The sequence below is a fragment of the Panicum virgatum genome, chromosome 7K (genome assembly GCF_016808335.1).
Source record: "Panicum virgatum strain AP13 chromosome 7K, P.virgatum_v5, whole genome shotgun sequence".
NCBI lineage: Eukaryota > Viridiplantae > Streptophyta > Magnoliopsida > Poales > Poaceae > Panicum > Panicum virgatum.
In genome coordinates this window covers 49045563-49061793 of record NC_053142.1, presented here as the reverse complement: position 1 = coordinate 49061793, position 16231 = coordinate 49045563, and the positions used below count along the sequence as shown (strand labels likewise).

The following is a 16231-nucleotide window of genomic DNA, read 5'->3' as shown; positions in this document are numbered from 1 at the left end:
GGTCTCACCACCTCGCGCGGCGTCGCCATCAGCCACCAAACCCTCCTACGGCTCGGCCGCATCCGACGTGGCGTGCGGGACGACGGGCGCGGTGGTAGTTGGATCGATCCACCGCCGGCCGGCAGAGAGAGAGCGCGGGGACATCCCAGATAACCCAGCCCAACTAACCCCGACGGGCCCATTCTGGATTGTACTTGACGGAAACGCCCTTCCCGTCACGTGAGCAGCCCGCGGTTGCCCATTTTGTGTTTGGTGGAGGGGTGGCTACTGGCTTTGGCTTGGTCCTGACTCCTGAGTGGATTTAACGCACGATGTGATCCCTAACTCTCGATTGTCGTTTGGGCAGGTAAGAAATCTCGCAAGGTTTTCTCGTCCTCGGAACAGCCGAAAGCCCGAAACCGCTAAAGCCAATTCTGTTGGCGCGCGTACTGGCAGGTCTCTGGACTATTCTATGCCACAAGTTGCATCTGATATGCTGCCGCCTCATCTTTTCTTTGATAATTAGGTTTAAAGATAGACTTCGTTTCAAAAAAGGTTTAAAGATAGATTATACCATCCAAATTCAATATGATTTGATTTATGTATATAAAAATATGTCCATATGATTTAAATTAAACGGTTACGAACATTGTAACATGTGACGTTGGACGCCACACCAGGTCAAACTGCGACTTTAAAAAAAAAGAAAAGAAAAAAAGGCAGGTCACTTAGATACAGTACAATTTTCTGCTCTTGTTTGTCATCAGGTCATAATGACAGGCGTATGATCAAACTGGAGTCACGCTAGATGATCTTGTATTTCATATTATGAAAAATATGAGGATTTCAGATCCTGAAAATAATGAAAACATGCCGGACCCACGCGGCAAGAAACCAACCACTTCGAAACCAAACTCACGACCGCCTCTCGGAGGAGTCTTGTATAAAAGCCCCGCGAGCCCACAATTCCCACCTCCTTCAATTCCCTCTCATCTCGCGTCTCCGCACGGAGGGCCGCCCTCCTCGTCCGCCGCCGCCTGCCGCCGGCGAGCTCTTCATTACCCCGGCGATGGCCGGCCTATCCAAAACCACCATCACCAATCACGTCTAGCACATCTCGCCCGAGCGGCTGAGCCACACGTCACAGCAACACATCAAGCCGCGCGGATCGACAGGAAGATGGAGGCGAGCGTGGGCATCCGGGCGCGGCCCGGTGCGTGGGCCGGGCTCGAGAAGCCGCGCGGCGCTTGCTCTGCAAGAGTCCCGGCGGCGGGGCTCACGGCGGAGAAGCTGCCGGCGAGGCTGGCTCTGGGAACCGATCCGCGGAGGAGCACGGATCCTGTGCTCCGTGCCGCAAAGATGAAAGCTTCGTGTTGCAAGAAATCGACAGGTGCAGAGTTCAATTGCCTCTCTCCTTTGGTGTTCATGCGGTTGTTGTTAACAAGTACTGGGATTACCAGGCAGGGCAGGAAATGGATTAGCTATGCTAAGATGGGATAGATGCCGATGAACATGGCAGATTATGCTTGGGCTTGCTGATCGATTATTATTTATTTATTTGTTGTACTGAATTTCGGGAGATAGATAGCTAGGTCCGATAGGATATGTGTCGGTCGCCTGACACGCTTCACACACGTGACACGCGACGGCTGAGGGAGGGGACAGCAAAGTGGCGGAACTCGAGTGTTGCCATACGGTTTTTGTTGGCTATATAGCAGTTCGTAGTGGCTTCTGGGTGTTGGGGGGCCATACATTCGGAAGTTGCCGTTCCAAACCAGGTACAAGAAAACATTGGAAGTTGAAATGGACACAAACATATACTAGTGATTAGGCTGTTTTGTGGTTTTTAAGGGAAGATATAGCTACTTGTGTTTCGTACAATTGATTCCAAATCAATGTCAACGCTTGATATTTAAGTCATATAGTTGTACTGTTATTAGTCATAGTTTAGCGTGTACCAGACGGTTGAGATTTGATACGTACATGATGGCGGCTCGCAGGTACTGAAAAGGTCCACTACTCTGCCGATGAAGCTCTCATACTACAGGTCAGTAAATAAGTTGTTTGCAAATAGGAAGTAATATAATGATAATTGAGTTGACTGGAGAGAGAAAACATCAACCGACCAGCTATAGTTTTTTTTTTACATAACTGACATCCATGCTAATTCCAGCAAAAAGCCCAGGATGTTCTCCCTTACTTGGATGGCCGATGCATTTATCTAGTCGGTTAGTTCTAGTTCCAGTTCAGCTCAAGCACATCATTATGTCGCGGTTTGCATATATGATATTTGCGTACTTTGGTATACAGGAATGATGGGTTCAGGCAAAACTACAGTTGGGAAGATATTAGCTGAAGTACTAGGTTATTCTTTCTTCGACAGGTCTGTACTACTCTCTGATAATTAACTTCACCAACCGTCCACCAAATCTTCTTAGAAGTACCCTCTTTTTTTTCTTTCTTTTTACTGGCCTATTCCAATTGCAGTGATAAGTTGGTAGAGAAGGCTGTCGGTATATCATCTGTTGCTGAGATTTTTCAGCTCCACAGTGAAGCATTCTTCAGAGATAATGAGGTACATGCCCATTTCTCTAATGAGATCTATTAATTTTTTTCCTTATTAAAGGATGGAGGCCTGGGAAAGACTCCCAAGTCTGCAAGGCATTCATGTTTCTTTCTAGGAAGATCGAATTGAAAATTCCTCACCTCTGATATAAATGCTGTAATCCAATAGAGGCTGACAGCATTAAGCTCCTATTCAAATACCTCTATACCTGATAACCAACTTTTCTGATATCCTCTTTTTTTTTTCATTCAACTTGTCAAGAGTGAGGTCCTAAGGGATTTGTCATCAATGCATCGGTTAGTTGTTGCAACTGGAGGTGGTGCCGTGATCCGACCAATCAATTGGTACTGGAAGTGACAAAACTACCCTGAGGTTGCTCTTCGAAACCAATTCTCACACTGCAAGGAATTTGCAGGAGTTACATGAAGAAAGGGCTGACTGTGTGGTTAGATGTTCCACTGGATGCACTTGCAAGAAGGATTGCTGCCGTGGGAACTGCATCTCGGCCCCTCTTGCATCAGGAATCTGGTGACCCATATGCAAAGGTAGATACTGTTGCTCACTGTCATATGAGATTTGAGCTCTTGAGCTCCAGTCTGACTAATATTCTACTTTGGTAACCCTTTCAGTGCTAAGGCCTTTTGTTTCCTAATGCAGGCTTATGCAAAACTTACATCACTTTTTGAGAAAAGAATGGACTCGTATGCTAATGCGGATGCCAGAGTTTCACTTGAACGTAAATTTCCTATAATTTTCAATAACAATGTCTGCTATGCATAATCCTGAATTTGCTGATCCTTTATACTACTGACAAACTCACTAAACACAATGCTTCACATAATTCAATTAATTGATCAAATTCTTCCTGATGCAGATATTGCATTAAAACAAGGGCATAATGATGTCACTATACTTACACCTAGTACCATTGCCATTGAGGTATCCTGAAATTCTGTTTTCTTCCTGTTCCGCCTTAGCTGAATTGGTCTTCACAACTAAATCTAACTGAGATTTTTTCGCCTCAACCCTTTCAGGCATTATTAAAGATGGAAAGTTTTCTTACTGAGAAGGCCATGGTCAGAAACTGACCGCTTGTTGCTGGGGAAAAGGGCACCAACAGCATATGGCCCCTGTTTGTTTAATTGTGCTTGTACATATGCCTTTGCATGAGCTCTTTACAGTACTGTTAGATTGTTGTTCATGCAACATGAAAGATGATTATTTGAGTGTTTGTACTTGTGCGATGAATAAGAGAATAGTTTTAAGTAAAATAATCGCAACTTGTTCTTTATCTTATTAATGAATGGTTGAAGAGCACATCAGGTTAACATGCTATTGCCATTTCGTTATGTCATATAGATTGTGAAATAAAATCAAATAACATGAATCCATGCCATTCAGTGCATGATATATGGGACACAAATTACAAGTTCACGGGCCTGATCTAAGTGATACAAATTATAAGTTTATGCACCCAGAAATACACTTTTAGAGTTTACGGACCTAAGTGACTACAAGTTGATGGGCCTCTGGTGCATTTTACTCTATTTTTATCACACATAAATTTAACTCAAAACTTCATTAGTATACCATATGGACATAACAGAAAGGGCCTTTTACAGGGCCTCGTTTTGTTTGAAAAATATGTACATATAATAAAGAAGTGTCCCAAAATCATTCATAACAAAAATCAGTTTGATCTTGGATTCTAGATTAGATGCTACTGCAAGGGGGGAAAAACTCCTAGTCTTCTAGTAGTGATTCCAAAATAATAGTTAAAGAAACATTTAAGGAAGCAGGGATGGAAAACTTGTACCTTCAGCTTTATATGAACATTCTTCTAATGGTTCTAGCAACAGCCCGAGATAAAATACGGCTTGCTAAATCTGTTGGCAGAAGAAGCAACTGCTGTTGGGACTCCAGTGGAAGCTTCAATAGAGAAGGACATAAACAAATGAGCCATGTGCCATGTGGATTTTGACATATATTAGTCTCACTGAACTTGTATCTCCCACTTACCTCAGGAATGATGGAAATAACTGGCAAAAATTCTGGCAGAGATGTTATTTCATACAGCACAAGAGAAAGTTCATCTGTGCTACCACCTTCCTTCTCTATGGCACTGTTATTTCCAGGAATCTACAAAACTTATACACAATGAACAAAACAAACAAAGGCTCAAAGAAAAAGTTATAAATCTTGCAATACGATGTATGAAGTCATTTAACTCATGTCAGTGGGGACATGTATTGATAATCCACAACATAATATATGTATGCTTTTGATAAATCACATGCATATCTAACCTAAATTTTTTTTTCCATTTCCACACAAATGGATAAAGAAAGCAGAAAGCTGAGATCTATTGAAAATTGTACATACCGGAGATGAATTTTCCTTCTGAGAAACCTTAGATAAAAGTAGGAGCAGGCGATATAGATTTCTCAAGTTAGTGACATCCTCATCATCTAGTGAGGTTAATGGAGATGGACCACCAGCAAATGGCAATCTGGAAGCTGCTGCAGATGTTGCTGAGCTTAATGTAGCTACACCAAGTGCATCTATTCCCTGCACACTAAATTCTTGAGAACGCATAGCCAGAAAGTACTCTTATCAAACAGGTATGCAAGCTCACTTTAAGCCAACATGAATAATGCTAGAAGATATCTTCTAAAAGTCAATCGAAATTTATTGAAAACCAATAAAGATGAACAACAAGGAATGCCTGTCACCATTTAAGAAATTTCCCTAACAAATTTACTAATTTCAAAACATACTATATATATTATCTGATACCTTCCTTGTCAGCATGCGTAGAATGTCGAAAATGGAACCTAAGCGGTTGGAGTGACTTATTACTTTTGCGATAAAAATGAATTCAAATTCAAAAATAAAAAAGAAACTAAAAAAATGAATTAACCTTTTTGCGACCTGTTTGCTTAAATGCTTAGGCGTAAAATATTTAGAATACAGAATCTTAAGATGCCTTGGATTTTCCAAATATTATGATGATCAAGCTAACTCAATGTTTAATTGTGCCTTTAACAGGGTACTACCTTAGCAATCTCCTGAAGAAGTAAATCCTTCACAAAGGCACCCTGCAAAGGCAGCACAGAGCATCAAATATTTATTTATCAGGTTCAATCTTGTTTGTTGTTGTGAAGAGTTAGTTCGGTGTCGAAAAATTATTGGCCTGGTTTGGTCCTACCTGGTCCGTGAGCGTGAATGACAAGACTTGCTTAATTGCATATCTCGCACTATCAACATCTTCTTGTTGATTTCTGACCAATGATTGCTCTGTTCTGGCACGAAGTGACTGTAAAAAGAACCATGCAATGGGAATATGCTCAGAAGTAGGTACCACATACCAAGGCAGATAGTTTCATAGTGCAATTAATTAGAGCTTCAGCTTTAGGCATTTTGTTTAATGAATAATGACAAGACCCAAATGAATATGTGAATCATTATTACGAATTAGCTTTAATCTAAAAAATTACGAATTAGCTGTAATAGGCTGCCTTCTTCCTCATGTTAGACAGTCCCACCACGTTTCAAACAGTTAAATCTTTATTCACATCACAAATATCGCATTAGACATAACACAACTTCATTGGTTGGGATGGGAAGTATCTAAGACATAGAACGGAAGAAACCAACCTCAGATAACAAAGACTCCAGACGATCAATTTGGAAAGTGCCATCCTGTAACATATTTTAGTTGAAGAAAGAAAAGGTAGTCAAAACTTACAAAATTTACAGAGAGAATCTTGGGCATAACATAGGCAGGAAATTTGAAAAATACTGTAATTCGGAGTAAACTGTCGTTATTGGTCTTGTAAACTTGTAAGCATGATTGAAACCTCAATAGTTAATACTACATCCGTTCCAAATTGTAGTTTGTTTGACTTTTTTTACTCTAAGTTTGACCACTCGTCTTATTCAAAAAATTTGTGCAAACATTGCCAAATTTAAGTCATTATTGAAGATCTTGTATTGATAAAGCAACCCATAACAAAAGAAGTGATATTTTGCACAAATTTTTAGTAAGACGACTGGTCAAACTTGGGGTCAAAAAAGTCAAATGGCCTATAATTTGAAATTGAGGGAGTATGATATAAAATTTTTTGAAAATACAAATGCAAATTCAACCTTATAAAGAAGAGCCTGCAAAGTTGATCGGAGCTTTGGTGAATTGTCAGTGAGAACTTTTCTTGCAATCCATGGGTACGAACTGCCCAGCACTTTATAGTTTGGATTAAAGCTGATTGCAATACCTTCCAAGACAGCAAGGCTGAAAAATCACACGGCAAACCTCTTTTATGACAAACACAAATATCAGACACCTCAGAAATATTCAATAGCATCTGCCTGTATGCAAGCTCTGTTAGTGAAGCACTTCGCTCAAATATTGTGGACGAACTCATTAGTCATTACCTTCGAATTACAAGGGAAAAGTAAGAAGGTATCTGGAACTTGAATTTATACCTGAAACAACGCTAGCTCTAGTTAATAGCACAAAGTTATAGTGTATCCATTGAAGAAATGGTTCTCTGTAAACTAGATTAGTACATTGTTCGTCCAAGATTTCCTGACAAATCTCCAAAGCTTATATTCTGAACTCCTCTGTTAACAGCATTCTCAAATACACCTGAGACAGATATAAAAGATTAGGCCACTGAGTGGTCACCAATTGGACAAGTATTATGACATGATTTCTGATCTAAAGATTTGAGATTAGTACGAAGGTATCTATATCAACTAATTCTGAGTTATATTCAAACATATACAATATTCATCTTGAACTGGGTTACCTGTCAATGCCTTTGTGACTTCACCCTTCTGGGCAGTTGGAGGAAGCAAACTGCAAGACATGTAAAGATAAGAGAGGAAAAAGTTATTAGTATAAATGAATTCCATTTCACAAGCATAACATATCACATACTGATACTGATAACTGACAATCAACCCGATGTATGAAAACCTATGGAAGTTAACATAAACTGACTTGTTTCATTTCAGAGTAATTTTCTTACCCAAGAGTGATAAAATCTTTTGCTAAAGCATCAAAATCACGGTTAACAAGGTGAAGACAGGCTTCAATAAATCCATCGCGAAGCTCTTGCCGGAATTCACCCATCATCCCAAAATCTATTAACAAATAATGTGTCATATTTAGTTGAAACAGTGTGAACTTCATTCAATGGGTGGTAAAGAATCAAACTTGGAGCCCAAGTCACCCACAGGGCTATACGCATCAATCTATAGTGGAGAGATAGTAAAATACAACTATTACCCAAGTATGCTAATTTCCCATCAACCGTACGCAAAAGATTTCCGGGGTGTGGATCTGCATGATAAAATCCATATTCTAATAGCTGGGAAAGCGAACAATATACTCCAACCTGTAAAGTAAAATATGCCAGCATAATATTTGATCAATGTTGCTTAGTGAAGCCCAACTTTTACGTGGTTTACTTGAACTTTGGCAGGTCCTTTACCTCAACCAAATATTGATCTCTGACTTCTGACAACTTTTCACCCTACAAGACCACAGAGAGCAAGCAGAATTACATACTGCAATTTTGCATGCATGTTTGGTTGCCAACAGTCGAATAAGATCAGAAGCTGTTTACCTCTATCCATTCCATGACAAGGACTCGCCTTCTAGTCTGCTCCATATACATTTCAGGAACCGAGACATCTCTAAATTTCCCAAACAACTCTCTGTCACAGAATCAAAAGATGTTTCAGGAAACCGTTTCGTGATGAAATAATCATAATCTCAAATAATCAATTTCCGTAGTAAATGTTACAAAAATGTAAAGAATAGATACTTTACTGAAAAAGCACAAATATTATACAAGGAAAGTAGTTCTCAATTAAATCTGATGGTCTCAATCTAAATAGTTTGCACATGTTTGTAGCGAAAAAATGACGGATGTTTGACCATTCAGGTTCTAAATTATCATATATTTCTCAATGAAGGTGTATTTTCATAGACAATAAGTTGAACGGGACTTTGTCTAGTGGATGAAGAATTCAACCTGAACTTAAGTCCATTTCTTGCTTCTTCTCTATAATCCATCTCCTGCATCAAATGTGATTTACCTGTATTCAATGTGAATCTCTAAGAATATGCAGCTAAAATTTTAACCAGATGCCTGACAGAGCCTAACAGCTCTAACTAGAAAATTGCTAGTCACTGGAGCACAGTCTTGCCAGAATAATAACATCTATTCTTCATCAGGCTCTAGAGCTTATCAGAAAAGCTGTGGACTCCCATGCTAAAAAGTACGAATGTAATTATTTTAAACCACTGTCACATTGGAAATGATTGGTATTTACATTCTTCCTTGGATATATATCTATAATACATGTGTTAATAATTTCATACGCAAACTTCAAATTACTTGAGCTGAGTGAACTTTGAATAAAATGGTAGCACAAAAAATAGTAAAATACTGCAGATATAATTTAAATGTTCATAGCCAAGATTTTGGATGTTGACTGCCCATAATTTGTTTTCCTACCAGACTGCTATTACCCACATACCCCAATGAAGCCATTCTTAAGGAATAGGCATACTATTTTATGCCTCTAGACCTCTAGTTAATGGTTACTTTTCATACTTCTGTCAGATGCTATATCATGCCAGTATGCCACAGGCAAATTGTGAATTTTATTGACTAGCATTTGACATGAGCCAAAGTAAAACAAAATGACGTCTAGAAATTCACATGGAAATGACATATCAGATCATAATATATGGGAAAGTTACCCGAAATAGGCTTGATGCCCACTCGTCAAGCACAGCCTGCATATTAGAGAAGCAAATACATGTGATTAAAAATCAATAAACAGAACAGACACAACATAAATGATACAGAATAACATAGTTGAAATTTTAAAAGGAAATTTCCCTTATTGTTGGGTTATTTTTCTATCTTTTGATCTTTGAAAGAAAAAAATTTCTTCAGTTGATTACATGGATAAATAATAGTACAAACTTACTGGGAGGTCTGTGTTTAACTTGGCAGCCTTCCTTGCAAGACTAGCTAGGAACCTCAAGATATATATGTCCAATGAAATTGCTGCTTGAACACCAGGTCTTTGTACTTTGACAGCAACGACCTTCCCATTGGAGCGAAGTTTAGCCTGGTAAACCTACAGATGTAAGAAAAATGGAATGCCAACATTGAGAAGTGTGAAATAATCAATATTTGAGTTTATGATGCAAGTACATGGTTCCATCTTATTGTGCCTTTTAGTTGCTGTTACGGACTGGGCGCTTTTCTTTAAATTTCAAGTCCGTAAGTTACCTATTTGTGGTTCCTTTAAGGAAACACGTGACTGAAACTTCATACATGTTTAGGTTTCCATCCTACAGTACTTCAGTTGCTCCTAAATTTGAATTGAATGGGTTCCTTCAGGGAAACATCCAGTAACGAATATTAACATGCAAAATTGCAAACTGCAGTTGAGTTGCATATCAGTTTTTGGTGTTCAAACTTCAAAGTTCAAATAGCAGCAATGAGGATACGGTCAGATAACTCAACTATCATAATGAAACTGACCATATGCAATTGTGCTCTGCTTCCTTAGTTAGAAACGCAAAATGCTGCTAAGAGCGGTCAATTGGTCCATAAAGACATTTATTTAAAAAAATGGTAAACTGATCGGACCTGCCCAAGAGATGCAGCAGCAACAGGCTCAGGTGATATCTCAGAGAAAATCATATCCAGTGGTAGCCCAAGCTCTTTTTCTATAATGTTAAATGCAGCATCGGTTGAAAATGGTGCTATGCGGTCCTGAAGTAGCGACAGCTCATCAAGGTATGCAGGCGGAATAATATCCTGCAGGAAATGAAACAAGCAATTATCACATATAAAGTCAAAGTTAAGGCACTCCAAGCATGCGATTTCAATAGGTCAAGTGAAAATGTAGCAACTAGTCAAATTCACCGGCCGTGAAGAAACTGCTTGCGCGATCTTCACAAATGCCTGCGATTAAAAGAGCAGCATCATATACAAGCTAATGATCATCACATAAGGGAGTCGCACACATGAACAAGCAGGCATTGGGAAATGAAACAGACTGGGCCAAGTTCCAGTAATATCCTCCTTAGCTGGGCCGCCCGAAGCTGCAAGACAACACCAAATCATCGGTGAACCAAAGCACGGCCAGGAATTTGATCAAACAGCAAGCATGCGCAGGTCCAATCAAAAGCAAGCGCAGCGTGAGGGCGGACCTCGAACATGTCGTCGGCGCGCTCGTTGACGCGGTCGAGGTAGCGCAGCGCGAACCATCGGCCGAAGGAGGTGCCGATCTGCAGCGAGCGACGGAGTACGAGGAGCGGGCGGCGGCGGTACACGGCGGCGATGCCAGGGAGGTCGTACGTGCTGGGGAGCTCCGACTCGGTGGCCGCGCCCTCCTCGAACAGGTACCCGGAGCACCTGGTGAAGGCATCCTCATCGGAGTTGACGGCGATGGAGCCGGACGCCGCGGCGAGAGGAGGCGGCGCCAGTCGCCGGCGAGGCCGGGGCCGAGGTGGCGGTGGCCTCTCTCGCAGAGCGGGCGCAGGGACTGCGCGGGGCTGGAGTAGAAGCATCTGGACTCCTCGAGACGCGGAGGATTTGAGGATTCGAAGGGTGAATGGAGATTTCGGAGGAGATGGATAGAGGAAGACGAAACTGGAGTGAGGGGATTAGGCGCCAAAGGGAGTGGTGTTTAGAAAGCCTGGAGGCTTGGATTTATTGTGGCGTCGCATTTCCTGTGAAACTAAAAAGACTGCGGCACACGCGGCGCGTGCAGCATCGCGCACAATTTCCGCCTCAGAAGATCACGACGAAACGTGTCTCGTAGCTGACTCTGAACTGTGTTATCCCCTACCGTGGGCCGCAGCAGAGCCGCGCGGGGAGAGAGAACCTTGGTGGGATCCATGGCGATCGTGGCCGTGCTCGTCGCTCCCACCACCCCGAGCTCCTCCGCTCCACGCCGCTGCTGGCGCGCCGCGGCAGCCTCGTCTTCGGCGGCCTCCGGGGTGGAGCTCAAGGCGCTGCAGGCCGCCATCGACAAGGTGAGCGGCGGTTGCATCGGCTCCTGACTCCTGGAGCAATTTGATGATCGAGGTGACGCATTGAGCCGGATAGTGTTGCAGAAGAGCAGCGGTGATGTCAAGCAGGCGCTGGACCAGCTGAGAGAGCTGGGTTGGGCCAAGCGGTGGGGCTCGCAGCCGTACGTGTCGCGTCGCACGGTCAGTGCACTGCCCTCCTCTGAAGCATCAATGATCAAACACTTCCTGTTTGCAGGAGGCATGACTCTGCCATGCATTTCCCGGTGCAATTCTGCAAGCATCATGTAACCCTTGATCGTTGCCTTTTTTTTCTTCCATAATTGATCGTTGTGTCTGCATGGGAGCGTCTGATTGTTTTGCAACTGATGAGCCTGCGTTCTGAACTGAACAGACATCTCTGCGGGAACTGACTACCCTTGGAATTAAGAATGCCGAGAATTTGGCTATTCCAAGTGTTAGAAATGATGTAAGTGCTGTTCCAACCAACCATTCAAAAATTGACATGGTGTTTTCTTGTTAGCTGAGGCAAAGCGTGATGGTTTTACTGAAGTTTTTGGAACAACTGCAGCATCATTCAGAATGTAATCTTGCATTCTCTTTGGTTTAATCTTGCAGGCAGCATTTTTGTTTACGGTCGTCGGTACCACTGGATTCTTAGCCGTCATTGCAGGCCAGCTCCCTGGGGTATTACTATTTCCATCCATGACACCTGCTATATGTACTTTCAAATAAGATGAGCAATTGAGCATAGAGGACTTGAAGTCATGGAGTACCTGCAAAATTGACTGTGATCTTGATGTCCAAATGAAAAGGAAGCAAATGTTTAAATCTTCTAAAATTATCTGTGACAGGATTGGGGCTTCTTCGTTCCCTATTTGATCGGAAGCATTTCATTGATCGTACTGGCTGTCGGGAGCGTTGCTCCGGGGTACGTGTTTATTTACCTCTGCAAGTTTGGAGAGTAATTCAAATGAAAGATCTTTTCTACTCCGTATGACCTTACATGGATATGCCTGGCTCCAAAAAGACATCAACTCTTGGAGTAAAGTTTGCTTAGACAGGAAAGAGGCAAAAGTAGCATCCTCAAATAACTTTAACATCTCAAGAAAAAAATCAATAAAATACCAAATTTCGTTTAATTCAATGCATTGATCATTCAAGATACTGCTAACATGAAAAAACTGGAATCCTATGTAAATGGTGCTCAATTTTTTTGGGGCAGAGTAATGTCGATGTTCTATGTAAAAATGTTGCAGATTAATTATGGACCCATGGTAATAATGCATACTATCATTGTAGTCTTCTGCAAGCAGCAATTGGAGCGTTTTCTACAGTCTTTCCTGACTACCAGGAGAGAATTGCTAGGCATGAAGCTGCTCACTTCTTGGGTATGTGATTCTCTCATCCCAACAAGATTATATCTGCAGTAGGAATTCACTGAATGGCAAGCTTTCCTGAAAATTCAGTCGCCTATTTGATTGGCCTCCCTATCCTGGGATATTCTTTGGATATTGGAAAGGAGCATGTCAACTTGATAGATGAACAGTTACAGAAGCTAATATACAGTGGGAAGCTTGATGGAAAGGAACTAGACAGGTACTTTCTGTACATCTGCTTATTAGTGACAATACATTGTAAATTTGATTACTGTGCAATGCACACCTGCACAAATATCGCCAGGATCAAATAAATTTGAACAAGCTGCTGACACCTATAGAATTTCTTCAGGTTAGCTGTAGTTTCAATGGCAGGACTGGCCGCTGAAGGTCTAGAATATGACAAAGTTGTAGGTCAATCAGCAGACCTTTTCACCCTCCAGGTGCTTACGAATTTATCCTATCCTCTCCATTTGTATATTGTCACATTTTCTTGGCGATATCTTCAGCAAACTGCATCTGAAGAATTTCCTGTTTCTTTGCTTCTAGAGGTTCATAAACAGAACTAAGCCGCAACTAAGCAAAGATCAGCAGCAAAACCTTACCAGATGGGCAGTGAGTTATCATTTCATCTCTCTTCAACTATCAGAAGCAGAACCATGCCATAACTTACATGTCGATTGATGCCATTCTTTTGGAATTGCAGGTCCTGTTTACCGCATCACTTCTGAAGAACAACAAAGCAGCTCATGAAGCGCTTATGTCGGCAATGTCCCAGAAGGCTAGCGTGTTGGGGTGCATTGAAGCAATAGAGAATGCCTCCTGATTCCCATGTAACCTGAGTGTCCTAACATGATTGGGTTCAGAGATGTCGTTAAAGAAAACATGAAAAGATGTTAAATTCAAGCTCTAGCAGGAAAATGTCTTCTCTTCCCATTGCATCTTCGTCTAAATTCCCACAGGTGGATTTTAAAAAACCCCGTGAATTAACTTGGGTCACAGGTGTGGTTCTGGCTGTATTGACTGCATCATTTGGCGTAACTGGTTAATCTTTGCCTTGGGATTTAATTGGTTATTGGGCAGTCAAAATTGTGATAGGTACCTCTAATATTTGCAATGGGTTAATTTGGCTTGTGTTATGTATAAAAGTAAATGTGCTGCAATGTCCTCTAGAAATACTTCTCCCCTGTTTCAGTCATAAAGGGGAATGGTTTAGCAGAGTTGGGTTGAGATTTGAGAGAGTGCATTGTTTGACCATTGATAATGTCGTATAGATGACAACCTCAAAGCAAATACAATGAAAGTCAATTTTGCAGCTCAATCGACACAGCAGTGTTTGTATTTCTTCAGAGCCCGTATACAGGAATGGAGCAAGGGAGACATATATGTGTAGATTTGTCTGCACTCCATGTATTATAATCTCAAGAGTCAAACTCCGGATTTGACCCCTAAAGAAAACACGGTGTTTTGCTCCCATGCTTCAGTCACTAATTACAATCTCACTATACTAGTAGGTGCAGTTGAATTAAGGGGCTGATCCTCCCCGTCCCCTGTACACTATTTCTCTGATGAAATGTAGAGATCTACATATTTCACAACCTTGACGGACTGCCTGGCTACACAAAGGTCAAAGATACTCTGCTTGTCTTCCTACACAGGCTGCAGATTTGTGATCACAGTTCATCCTTGCAGGGCCGTGGACAACAGCTGCCAGTTGTTTGGAACCCTGTATGATCCATGTCTGATAACCTTGGATTCAGGATCAATGTCTGAACAAAAATTCAGAACAACTTCCTTGCCGTTGCAACGGACGAAGCTTGCGAAATCCGCGGATCTCAACAGCTTGACGATCTATCTGTAAATACTTTCTCTATGTATATACTGTACTGTCTATATCTAGTCTCTATGCGTATATATTTGCATACTTATACGTCGTCGGACCAGTCCTGGAGCTCGCTCTCGGAGAAGAGCGCCTCGACGATGTTATCGATGAGGGAGTCGACGAAGGCGTTGCACCCCAGCGTGAACATCCGACCGATCCTGGTGCGCGCGCTGGATGCCCACGCGAACGCTGCGGCGCAGGCGACCACGGCCACGCACAACCCCGCCGCCTCCTCGATCTCCATCGTGTCCAGCTTCTTGAACAGCGAGCTGCCCGTCGTCAGCTCCACCGCCACGGCCGCCAAGAAAGCCACCTGCAGCAAGCAGCACCATGAGCTCGAGTCCAACGTGCACAGGTGAACGAGGGAGGAAGAAGCGAGGAGGAGTCTTCAGTGTTGACTCACCATGGCGAGGCGGCCGGAGATGGTCTCGAAGTCCTGGCTCTTGCGGAGCTCTCGATGTAGTCGGCCAGCGATGCGAAGAACGGGGAGGCAGCAGAGCCGCCCGAGTCCGCGGCCCCGCTCCCGTCCTCCGCCCCGGTCAGAATCCTCCGCGTCACCACGCCGCTGCCGGCGCCGTACGACCGCAGCGTGCAGAGCCGGGGCTGCAGCACCGCCTTCCCGGCGTCGCGCTTCTTCGGCGGCGCGGGCACCGACGCCACCTTCTCCGGCGCCAGCTCGCAGATGATCGCGCGCGCCGCGGCCGCCATGGCGGGGGGCTCTGTCCGTGCGCAGCGCTCCCTCTGGACTCGACTCGACGAGCTGCGTGCGATTCACTCGGCTTCTTGGAATCCGATCGCAAATCTGTGACTGTGAGTAACCAACCGGTGACTCGCCGCCCTTTTTGAAAGTCTGGCAGGGACAGCGAGCGGCGGGCGACGCGGCCGTTCACCGCCCGGTGAAGGCGAGCCCCGCCTGGTGAGGCCGCCGGGGACTCGCGGCGAGACGCCCGCACGCCGACACGTCACGCGGGTGCGCTTGGCCGGTGTTGAAGGGACTCCGGGCCCCGGATTCACCCGTCGACCTCGCCCGCGGCCGTAAGATTGTCGCGTTCCCGTGTGTTCCAGCGGCCCACGCCACCGTTGCTTCCGCCGAGACGCCGGCATGGGGGGCGGGCGGACGGACGTGGCGGCGTTCTCGGACACAGTCGCCGTTGCTATCGGCGCTCCAGGTTCAGGGACCACTCTTGCGCCGTCCGATCCCCCATCCGACGGTTCTCCCTTGTCGTAGACCTTTCGACCTTTCGTCCCGAGTACTGGGAGATCGGGCACACGTGTTTGGTGATCAGGTGCGGATTATGACTAGACTATTCGTTCCATCTTTGATCACTATAGTATGATTGTACGTATGCAGAATT

General features: G+C 43.5%; 3 protein-coding genes and 1 pseudogene across 14 annotated transcripts; 2 read left to right on the top strand and 2 right to left on the bottom strand.

Moving 5' to 3' along the window:
• The first annotated feature begins 947 nt into the window (after positions 1-947).
• Positions 948-3873, top strand: LOC120641931 (shikimate kinase 3, chloroplastic-like). Its single transcript, XM_039918258.1, has 10 exons — positions 948-1369; positions 1980-2026; positions 2153-2207; positions 2290-2362; positions 2467-2554; positions 2807-2889; positions 2961-3090; positions 3203-3281; positions 3420-3484; positions 3580-3873. The coding sequence occupies exons 1-10, from the start codon at positions 1159-1161 to the stop codon at positions 3631-3633; spliced, it is 885 nt and encodes a 294-aa protein (XP_039774192.1). The 5' UTR covers positions 948-1158; the 3' UTR covers positions 3634-3873.
• LOC120641929 (uncharacterized aarF domain-containing protein kinase At1g71810, chloroplastic-like) lies at positions 3270-11273 on the bottom strand. Of its 9 annotated transcripts, none has more exons than XM_039918253.1 (21): positions 10794-11269; positions 10641-10685; positions 10507-10545; positions 10228-10398; positions 9557-9709; positions 9324-9359; positions 8590-8633; positions 8179-8269; positions 8044-8085; positions 7839-7947; positions 7579-7693; positions 7357-7406; positions 7115-7193; positions 6980-7030; positions 6695-6836; positions 6203-6247; positions 5754-5861; positions 5602-5643; positions 4928-5113; positions 4565-4684; positions 3688-4474 (listed from the first exon to the last, which is right to left on the bottom strand). In XM_039918253.1, exons 1-21 carry the CDS (start codon positions 11151-11153, stop codon positions 4370-4372), a joined length of 2133 nt encoding a protein of 710 aa, XP_039774187.1. In that variant the 5' UTR covers positions 11154-11269; the 3' UTR covers positions 3688-4369. The 9 variants fall into 9 exon arrangements, 4 of the variants coding, with proteins under 4 accessions (XP_039774187.1, XP_039774188.1, XP_039774190.1 ...); XR_005662448.1 differs by having other exon boundaries at positions 4110-4474; positions 6695-6913; positions 10794-11273; XM_039918254.1 differs by having other exon boundaries at positions 4110-4474; positions 9557-9700; positions 10794-11270.
• A 37-nt stretch (positions 11274-11310) lies between these two features.
• Positions 11311-13935, top strand: LOC120641932. Of its 3 annotated transcripts, none has more exons than XM_039918260.1 (11): positions 11392-11621; positions 11703-11764; positions 11854-11902; positions 12010-12084; positions 12234-12302; positions 12470-12546; positions 12918-13006; positions 13085-13214; positions 13347-13437; positions 13544-13609; positions 13701-13935. In XM_039918260.1, exons 1-11 carry the CDS (start codon positions 11484-11486, stop codon positions 13818-13820), a joined length of 966 nt encoding a protein of 321 aa, XP_039774194.1. In that variant the 5' UTR covers positions 11392-11483; the 3' UTR covers positions 13821-13935. The 3 variants fall into 3 exon arrangements, with proteins under 3 accessions (XP_039774196.1, XP_039774194.1, XP_039774193.1); XM_039918259.1 differs by having other exon boundaries at positions 11703-11779; XM_039918262.1 differs by lacking the exon at positions 11854-11902 and having other exon boundaries at positions 11311-11621; positions 11703-11798.
• A 367-nt stretch (positions 13936-14302) lies between these two features.
• LOC120641933 lies at positions 14303-15817 on the bottom strand (annotated as a pseudogene). The gene is made up of 2 exons (XR_005662453.1): positions 15280-15817; positions 14303-15189 (listed from the first exon to the last, which is right to left on the bottom strand). The product of XR_005662453.1 is annotated as a stress enhanced protein 2, chloroplastic-like (transcript).
• Positions 15818-16231: the final 414 nt, after the last annotated feature.